The sequence below is a fragment of the Cyprinodon variegatus genome, unplaced genomic scaffold (assembly GCF_000732505.1).
Source record: "Cyprinodon variegatus isolate N-32 unplaced genomic scaffold, C_variegatus-1.0 Scaffold8, whole genome shotgun sequence".
Taxonomy (NCBI): Eukaryota; Metazoa; Chordata; class Actinopteri; order Cyprinodontiformes; family Cyprinodontidae; genus Cyprinodon; species Cyprinodon variegatus.
Genome location: NW_015150461.1, coordinates 1558364 through 1568685, shown reverse-complemented (window position 1 = coordinate 1568685; position 10322 = coordinate 1558364). Strand labels below are relative to the sequence as shown.

Below are 10322 nucleotides of genomic sequence, written 5' to 3'. Positions count from 1 at the left end.
CATCATGTCAATATGGACCAAACTCCCTGAGGAATGCTTCCAGCACCTTGTTGTATCTATGCCACGAAGAATTGAGGCAGTTCTGAAGGCAAAAGGGGGTCCAACCCGTTACTAGCATGGGGTACCTAATAAAGTGGCCGGTGAGTGTATATAGAGCGTATATATACATATATATAAGTCGTTCTTTCCACCGTGAGGCAATGTGTAGCAATCCTCACCAAATCCATCCACAAAATGCTTCAATTTTGGATCAAACCATTTCCATTACATTTTGACAGTGAGCCAGAAAAGGAAACTGGTGTGACTAAAAAATGAGGCTTAGTGAAGCCAAAACAAAATAATTAGCACTCTGAGGTATAAAATCTTTATCCAAAGGGGAGGGACGGGACATTTTGCTCTGTAATTATTCAAAACCAAGAATGATGCATCAGACTCTCCACCCCATAAATGTCTGAACGATAACAAAAGCAAAGCTCTTAACATTCCAGAATTGAATAATAAACAAGCAGAGAAAATAAGAGCTTCACTAGATTAGGATAAATTGCAGTTAGGCCACGATTGACCCCTGATCTGCTGAGCTGAGAATTTGTGGACTATCTTGGTGATTTTCCTTCTTTGCTGCAGGAGGTAATTTACAAGCTGTCCGTTTCAGAGAGTCTGGGGCAAGACCTGGGATTAGACTGTGACCAGCAACAGAGCCTATGGATCACCATAAATCCCCACTGATTGAATGCAAATTGGAAAAGTACACTCTGTGTTGTCCGTATACATCATGAGAACAGAACTCCCACAGCCCACACAAAAACAGTTAGAGCGCACTGATTGAATACGCCAGCCCCTTTTCTGTGTGTATTTAAGTGTTTATATGGGAAAAAGGCGACCTGACATAATTTATAGGCTAAAGAGTGGATCACACTTTTATATTGTAAATCTCAATTACATAGCATCATTTGTTTACCGGCCAATTCAGATGAAATCCTCATAAGGTTCCCTGCAGAGAGCGTCATAAATTCTTAATAAACTGCAGTGCAGACCTTTGTACAGCAATGACCTAAATCCTGCAGCTCATCTCTACACTACACTCATTTCTTTAAATTTTAATAAGGCTCCATTACACATATTTAACAGTCTTGCAAAAAGCCCCAAACCGCACCATGTACACCTGCACAGCTTTTATGGTGAACACAATATTCTCGGACCATGACACAACCAGGCAGAGTTCTGAAAAAACAAAGAGGAAAAGGTGGGGTGAGCTGCGCTTCCATCAGTCTGGGACCATCTGCCAATGTGTTTTATATGAGGAGCAAACCCTCACAGGCCCTGCAGGCCAGAGGCACAGAACGCAAGTGATTAATATGCCTAGGTTAATGAGCAGTCCCAGCATTGCCTTTGCTTCTCTGACTCTGTCAGTATGTGAGCATCCAAGCGTTGATTCACTTAACTACCGCTGCTAGAATATGTCCACCCTCCCCATGTGCCATGCGGAGCTGCAAGTGGTCCTTTGGCATCTCCGGCTTTGTTAGAGGTATGGCCCCAAATATAAACCGTCGGCATGAAAAAGAAAAAAGAAAAAAATTATCTGCCACCTGGCAATTATGCTGCTAATTAAAAGGCGAAGCACTCTTAATGGATTCATCTCTCGAGAGGTTTATACCTCTCTCCACAAAAACGCACTGCCCCCTTCTTTCTACCTCTACAAACTGAAGCATTCTCTTTCCCCCCACCCCACAACGATCTCCAGGCGCCCTCGTTGGAAACGCTGGGGCCAAAAGTCGCCTGGTCTGTTAATGTTTTGGTCCGTGCCAAGATAGAGAAGGCTAAGAGGGACAGCTGGATGGGTTCAGAGGCTGAAGGGGTCCTTACTCTTGGCTACGACATCTGTTTCAACAGCCAAAGCTTTTCATTTATTTATACTTTGAGTGCTTTAAACTCAAAAATCTTTTAAAAGGATGTCTCTACATGCGCACATCGATGGAAGATATACATAAAAAGATGGAAACAAGTTTCTACAAATAGAAGAGGATAAAAGGATAAAATACTCCTCTGGATCCGACACATCTATGCATATGTGCCTGCAGAGACCCAATGCCAGTCAACAGAAGCATTGCATGCAGACATGCACAGAACAACATATATACACACCTGCACAGCTGCCCATCTGTTTTCTTTGGGGGATAACACCGTTTTCATTAAAGCGAATATGCATCTTCAAAAGCTGCAGCGAGGCATATAAAAGGGACTTTCCAGGGCAGCTTATTCCCTTTTCATATGATTCAAATGCAATTAGGTCAGCACAGGTAAGACAGTTACTTTGTGATAGACAGCCTTCTCCAATATTAAACGTCTGAGGGCGCCTTAAATAAAATATCGGATGTGCTGGGTTCCAGAGGGCCAGCAGCTCATTATGTCTGACAATGAGGGAGAGAAGTCTGCTGGAGCCTAAGAGCAGATGTTTCCAGTTAGTGAAGGTATCCGCAAATCCAATAGTTGAGCACTAACTAGACACCCAGAAAGTCATTACTGAATCTTAACCTTTCATAGAGCAGGTGTAGCGGTAATGAGCACCGCTGCTTTTTGGAGGTTTCTCCACTTCCAAAATCAAACCAAATCTATGTGTTGTAGTTAAAGCTGACATTCAAATTGATCAGCCCAGTCGGGTTTTAACTTTATTACTTAAAGTGTCAAAAACACAAGAGCTGAACTATTTTACCGATAACCAGTTGGGATTCCTTTCAACCGGTATTGAGATTTACCCTGATTTTCCTTTGCACCGAGCGCAACCATGGCAATGTTTCTCTTCAGAGATTTATAGTTTATACCTGGAGTGAGAAAATCAGTGTTTGATTCTTGCTAAATTGGACCAAAATGAGTTCCTCAGTGATTTGAAAATTGTAATTAAAATACAAATGTAATTAATTGTCCAGCTCTAACAAGAACGTACCCATCAAATATTCCATTTAATTCGAAAGATTATAAAAGCACTTTTAGCAGTGGTAACTTGGAGGCAGCATGTCTTTCACATCATTGGGGAGAATCCTGAGTCATTGATTTTTAACAACAATGTTTAGGTTTATCGTAGTTTAGAGGAAATTATGTGCATTTTTCAAGTAATTCACTCAGTTTGGTGCCTTTGAATGGATTTTCCTTATTTTCAGTCGTTATGCTGTAGAATTGTTGCCAGCGTTCAGGTCCCTTCAAGACCTAGTTTATGTAACATTCCAGCTGTCAGTCAGAAAACGGTCCTATTTTTAGGACACCTTGGTTTATAAAGGGGTTCATGGTTGACAGGAAGGTGCCCAATGTGTGCGGCTGCAAAGCGAGCCCAAATTATCACCGATCCACCATCATGCTTAAAGGCTGGGAGGAGGTTTGTGTTAAATTTGGTCCGTTTCTCAATATGTGTACTTTTGCGTTCTCATGTGATCGTGTACTTGTGAAACGTCATCATCCTCAGCCCTAGTACTGTTCCAATTCACAAGAACAGCAGACCGAGAACAGACAAAGTCCCCAGATGTTGTTCTCGCCCCTCCCTCTTTACCCAGCATGCATCAGAGCAGACTTGTCTGTTCTTGTGATTGACAGCTGTCCAAGAATGCACTGCTGCAGCAGTAGCAGCATTAGCTTCCAGGTTAGCGCTCACAGAGCTCAGAGTATCAAATTAAAAGTTCTCTTTTCTGTTGCTCAATAAAAGTACATTTTAATATCATTTGAGGCGAGAACATTATACTTTTAAGCGTCACTATATGGCCCATTTACCGATTTAATGCGTAATTAAAAAAATAAATTCTGAAGTTGAGGGGACCACGGCAACCAGCGGACCTCCAAGGGTAACTGCAGCCTGTCCGCAGCAGCCCTCTCTCTGCATAGCCGTGTGTGAAGGACTGCTGGTTCTGATGCCGAGCTTTTTGTTTTAATTGGCAAAATGTTCATTTGATTTGTGTTTATCTTATTATTATTCCTGCGCTAAATGAAAAAAGTCAGAATTTATTATAATCTAGACTATTAATGACAGGAGGTGAAAAGCAGCTGTAGACGAGCCGAGCGTATGGTGACGTCACGAGTACGCTTCTGTTCAATTGACCCATATTTATGCCGTGTGCTCCCGTTCTCCCCATGTCCACACTACAGTATTCCGTCTTCTCAAAAACATACTTGGTGAGGACACAAGTCCGAACTCGCTTTCTTGTGAATTGAGAAACGGTCTTGGTTTCCATGTTTACCTCAATATCATATCTCCAAATGCTAATTCATCCAGATGTAACTCCAAATATCAGTTCTACTTCCATATTTTTTTTGTATCAACAAATCTTTTTCAACGTTCTCCTGCAGGGTTCCTACAGCATAAGGCAAGTTAAATTCAAGACTTTTCAAGACGTTTTAATGCCACTTGAAATAAAAATTTAAGACCAAATTCAAAAGAAACACAAGAAAAACCTGCTTGTGACAACTTAACCTAAAGGTTTATTTTAACATAAACCACTGCACTAATGTTTCAAATTTTTAAAAGCTTCCCATACAGGAAGAAAACTAAAAACACCCAAATGACAGATATATTTTAACAATTATTTAACTGAATTCACAAACTTTGTTTTAGCAGGGAACAAAACAAATCAGTTTTAAAGCCACAACATAACCAGTGCTAAGTCTTTTTTGCAGTTATTTTTCTTTTATATCGTTTTCTTAGTATGTTTGATTTGGTGATAAGTGGAGGCGTTGCAGAGACAAGGGTGGAACTAAACTGAGAAATACCGGCTGTTTCTCTCTAACTCCATTTTGACGCTTTGTGTTTCGTGCTTCGCATGTCCGACTCCACTGCCTTAATTCCCATCGTTCTGAGCTTGAATGACTTCTGGCAAAAAATCCACTGAGCCTCATGTATGTTCCGAGCCATTTTGTTTTTAAAAAAAAAAAATTAAAAAAAATGCCAATTTTAACGTTTTATTTAGATTACAAAAATAAATTGTAATAAAAATAATCCTATTTATCTTTTTTAAAAATTAAGACCTACGAAAGACTTATTTAAGACATTTTAATACCAATTAAGGCCTTAATTTTATTTTGAAGAATTCAATGCATTTTAAGACTTTTTAAGGACCCGCGGGTCCTTAAAAAGTCTGTCCCGTTTTCACTGTTATGAACTTTAACAAGTCATGCCTCTACAGCATGATATTACGTTTTTATAGTTCATGTAAACCCAGTAGAGTCTGACCTTGAGGTAAATTTGCTGGGACGTCCACTCCTGGAAAGATTGACAACCGTCTTAAATGTTTCCCAGCTGTGAATAATCTCACTGCAGGATGACTGACTTGAAGACATTTGGAAATGGATTTAGAAGACTTCCTAGATTGATGGGCATTTCCCCCTGCCTTTGTATTAACACACAGCAGAATGCGCTAGAGCAGAACACAGCCAGGCCTCCTGCTTTTATTGCTGCAGCTACACCTGCTGATGATCAGTTAATCAGCCATATTTTATTAGAACACCAGCTTTTCACTTTAACCTCTTAAATCCTCCTGAATCACCTGATGTCTTGTCTCTTCCACAAAGTTTTTCTATCTAGGCTAAAACGAACATTGTCTTTTTCTACATCTAGAAAAGAATATCTTTAATGATATAAGAAGAAAAAAACCAGGTGATTTTCATCTTGTCCTCGGATGTAAAATTGTAAAACAAACAAGCTGAACCGTTTTACTATGGCGGGACCTATTCCACATTAAGCCGCCTTTATGGTGTTGGTTTTTGCCAGCATGTCATCTGTCGTCAGCGAACCAGATTAAGGGAGACAGAAAGAGCCAACTGTTGTTTTCGGAGCAGAAATCTGTGACATCTGAAGACTGTGTCCTTTCAGAGGAAGCGCGTTCTTGAACAAAAGTGGTTTTAGAAAAACCCACAGCTGGTACGTGTCGACCACAGAAGCAAACATATCCTTCCAACAGAGGAGTTCTGTGTGCTTTGTGGCAAACTTCACCAGCAAAGTTTTCTATGCTTTCACAATGACATGAAGGCCTACTGCAGACGCAACAAGTCTTCCTGCAGGTTAAAAGATAAATTAAGTATGGCCTCTCAGTAAAGAGCAATAAAGTGCAACAATACTGTAGGCGTGCCAACATGAAGGCAGACTCCCCAAACCTAAGTAAAGCCTTGTGTTGAATTACCGACAGGGATTTTAGATTGAAGGCAGGATTTTATACCTAAACCTGTACTTTATATTCAGAACGATTATCTTAATTCTCACGAAATACTTTGAACTAATCATTGATTTAAAACAAAGCAAAAACGACTCTCCTCACCTCTGTGCCTTTACATATTTCGATCTTTGTCACACCTCAGTTTAACAAAAATGTCACAGGAAAGCAACATTTTTCCAATAGAAATGCAGCAGGTCCATATATTCTGTGAAGCGGCTTGAAGGAACTCTGATTATATTTCTAAAAGGTTTTTAAAAAAAATACTTGTCAACAAACCATTACACAAAACAAAAAAAACACTTTCAGTCATATTTCTTAATTTGGGTTTAACTTTAAGAACAACAAAGCAAAGATTTGCCTTTCAATAAACTAAGGCATTTGAACTGACACTGATCTTAAATAACACCTACAAGTTAAACCAATTAAAATCTACTCATTTAAATCAATTACTAAGTAAGATAATTGGTTTCATCTTTCTTAATAATCCTATAAAAAGTAAACCAATGTTTAGTTTTCCTCTCTTAGTTTCATGGGAGATGAAACTATGCTTGAATTCTATACATTTCTCTAAAAACTAAAAAAGGTTTAGATCATTTGGCATTTACGGTATGTCCTAATATTGAGAAAAGGAAACATTTAAAATGATGGATATTTATGATTTATTTTACTATGATAGTAACAACGTCTCACGCAGCCTTAGTGAAAGACAGTGATTTAAGAAAAACTTGATCTGCTTTGCCGTTTATAGACAGTTCATGATGTCTGTCCGAATTTGTCTGACTTAAATTGGAAGAAAATAGAAATTCGATTAATGGCGCTGCCCTATTGCGTATTGATTTTTGGAAGAATTTCTAGCAGACAAGTGCTACCTCACCACAGAAAGCTTTAAAAGCCTTTTTGTACCAAAAAAAAAAAAAAAAAAAAGGAGGAAAGCTTTAAATTCCACATTATTTCAAAAACATGCATGTTTAAATGAGTGACAGAAAAGAACAGAATTAATACATGACTGAGCCCAACACATGGATACAGGCATAACTAAAGAAATTCATCTGATTCTAAGAGCACTCAGGCGTTGCTGACACCAAGATGAGCCATTGGTGATAAGCGTTCATTGTAACTTACAAGGTCAGCGATGGTGCGGCCCAGTTTGTCCATTCTGGATCCCGCTTCGGCAATTTTCTTGGCAGCGCTGATGACATCAGAAGTATTTTTCAGTGGCCCCTTTCCCCTGAAAATAAAAGAAGCAAAACATCAGTCAAAAACATATTTTCTCTCTCTTGGAGTCGGTGTAATGCGGCAGTAAAATCTCTTTAATGGATTCCCTGTTTCTTTAAGAGGATTGTTTTCCATCTGAAGCAGCATCATCTCATAAACCCTGAGAATGGTGCAAGTAAAGTTCAGAGAAATAAAGAAAACTCACAAAAGGATTAGAACATGAGGGAGTGCTGGCCGTGCTGGCCTAGGAGTTAGAGCAGTGTGCTTGTGCTCTGAGAAGGTTGCAAGTACCCGGTTGGATCGCCACAGTCTGCACTCTGGGTCTCAGAGCAAGACCCTTAACCCCAGACTGCTCCCCGGGCACCGCACAATGGCAGCCCACTGCTCCCCAAGGGGATGGGTTAAATGCAAAAACAAATTTCTTCATTGTGAGATGAATAAAGTTCAATTATTATTTATTTATTTGTTTAGATATTCAATAAAAAAAATCTGAAAAACTGTCGACTGAAAACATGCAAATTTATGTTTTAAAGAACGAGAAAGAAGAATCAAATAAACAGCAGAGAAATGAATAATAAATAAACTTAAAGCTGCACTAAACTTTTTGCGACATAGAATATCCATTTTGACCCTATTGAGACACAAACTGTCCAAACCCAGCTCAGTCCAGCTCTGACCTGACCCAGCGTAAAAGCTTGTCAGCTATTTGCGTTTTTTCAGCACCCCTCAAGGGACTTCTGGGACACAGTTGGCAAGAGAGACAAATTGGATTCAAAGCTGCTCTCTCCAGGCTAAAAAAAATAAAAACAGCCATCCAACCCAGAACAGATGGAATTTCGTGTTCGGTTCTCTCCTTTCCTCTTTCCTTCCCTCCCATCTCCAGACATTCCTTCTCTTGTTCCCCCTCTGCTGCTCTGATGTTAAACAAGCCAGGGTCCTAGAGGAAAAGGCCATGCGTCAGAGCACATGCTGGAGGTCCTCATGGGACGAGCCAACCCCTGGAGACAGAGCTGAAAGCATTGTGATGCTTTGGGGAGTGGGGAGAAAAAAGGCATGCAAGCAAAATAAAAAAAAAAATGGTTAGGTTTGTTCTAAAAAACATCATAAGGAAAAGTCCCAACTGATTTATATCAGACCAGTAATGTCCCCCTTTTTTATATCTATATACAACCAGTGGTTTTGAACCATTTCTACAACACCAGCAAAAAAAAACAGGTCACAAAAATAAAAGAGGACAGAAACTTTTACAGGTTTGATATGAAGAATGAATTCATGAGGACGAACAGGAAGGCGTTTCCAGGCTGCGGGTCTTTGGCTCCAACAGATGCGTGTAAACAGAGCACTACAGTGACTTCTGCGACATGTGGCTGCCAGATATACTGCGTGTAGCCAAACCATGAGAGCTGCTCTACAGCCACAAGCAATGCTGAAGATGACATCAATTCCTCACACACTCCAGATTTGCCAGAAGAGGTCGATTACCTAATACAGCATTAACCTTGGCGGAGCTTTACACCATCTCAAGGTTCAAAGGACAATAATTCGGGTGTAGGCTGAATTCACTGGCTGCTGACCTTCCCACCGCTATAGCAGAATACCAGAGTGAAGGCATAATGTTCGGATAAATTTGTTGGCTGCCAAATATCTGTGTGCTCCCTTGGACACACAAACAGAGTGTAGGTTGAAACAATGGATGTTAAACCTTGAACTGCAAGTTTTATTTATAGGAGCAACTTACCGGCAATAAAGTAATAAAAGGTTTGTTTAAAATAAAGCCAGAATTCTGCCAAAAGTGCAGATGTGTAATAAATACTTATACGGCCAGTTTTATTTAAAACATAACCAAGTAAACTACCCTCCACAAGCATTTTGAACGTTTAATACCTGCAGATTTAATAGTCTTAGGCTCCCAATATGTCCCAACCATCAGTTCATGCTCCTTCTCTGCTCTCTTGCTTTTTATGTTCCTTTAGATTTGCTCCTGTGGATCCATTTTTGTGCTCATAACTTTTTAGGGTGGAACCAATCAGGGAAAGTAAACTGCCCGTTACTGGCTCCTTTTCAGGAAGTCTCACCCCCTCTGGCTAATCAACGTTTTCTTAAAAAATTTACATTCTCCACTGTTGCTACAAGCATGCTTAGTGTGAGGGACACTGAGTCAATGCAATCAACTGGTTTTCCTTAGATAGAAAACTTTGATTCAATCTGACTGGATGATCTGGTGAACTGGAAAGTGACTTGAGATGACACGTGTTGTGAATTGGAGCAATAGAAATAAACTGAATTGAAAATTGGTTAAGTGATTTCAGCATTTAAAAAAATTAGCTTAACACAGTATTAAATGTGTTCTGGCGCAGTAGCAATATGCTCCAAAAGGATTGAGATTAAATTTGCAGCTTCGTCTGAGCTAAGCTAATGTTAGATTCACTGTTTATGTTAAGGAAAGTTAGGCTTGAAGGAACTTTGGTTAACAGTTAAACCCAGACATATCAATTTCTAATCTTTGCCGGACGCTCGCTGATGTTTTTTTTGAGCCCAGAGCTGTGCCGACTCGAAGCCTTTTCTCTGTCCTGTAACGACCTGGCCTGGAATAAACGCCGTTCCGTTTTTACTCCTGTTTTATAGTCCTTTTTTATAAATAACTTGCTCCCAGGTAAAGAACCGGTGGGGAAGTTCCGAGGCGCAGCTGCCTTCAGGGGGACCTAACTTCAATATTAAACAGTTTGCAGATACTGTATAGCTTTTTTCCTCCCTTTATAAGCTTCCATCCCTTTTCTCCAGTTTAGTCCTGGTTGGTGTTGTGTTGGGGCTGCGACCCATCCCCGGTGTTCTGTCAGATCAGCATACCCATAGTCAAGATTAGGGGTGGGTATTGCCAAAGGAATCACGATTCGATTCGAATCACGATTCACAGGCCAC

At 40.0% G+C, this 10322-nt stretch overlaps 1 protein-coding gene across 1 annotated transcript in view; it reads right to left on the bottom strand.

The window, feature by feature from the left end:
- The window catches only part of ctnna1 (catenin alpha 1), a 100254-nt gene that overhangs the window by 14777 nt on the left and 75155 nt on the right, over positions 1–10322 (bottom strand). Inside the window, exon 16 of the mRNA XM_015377159.1 lies at positions 7311–7416. Within this exon, the coding sequence (XP_015232645.1) occupies positions 7311–7416 (106 nt within the window). The remainder of the gene's footprint in view (positions 1–7310; positions 7417–10322) is intronic.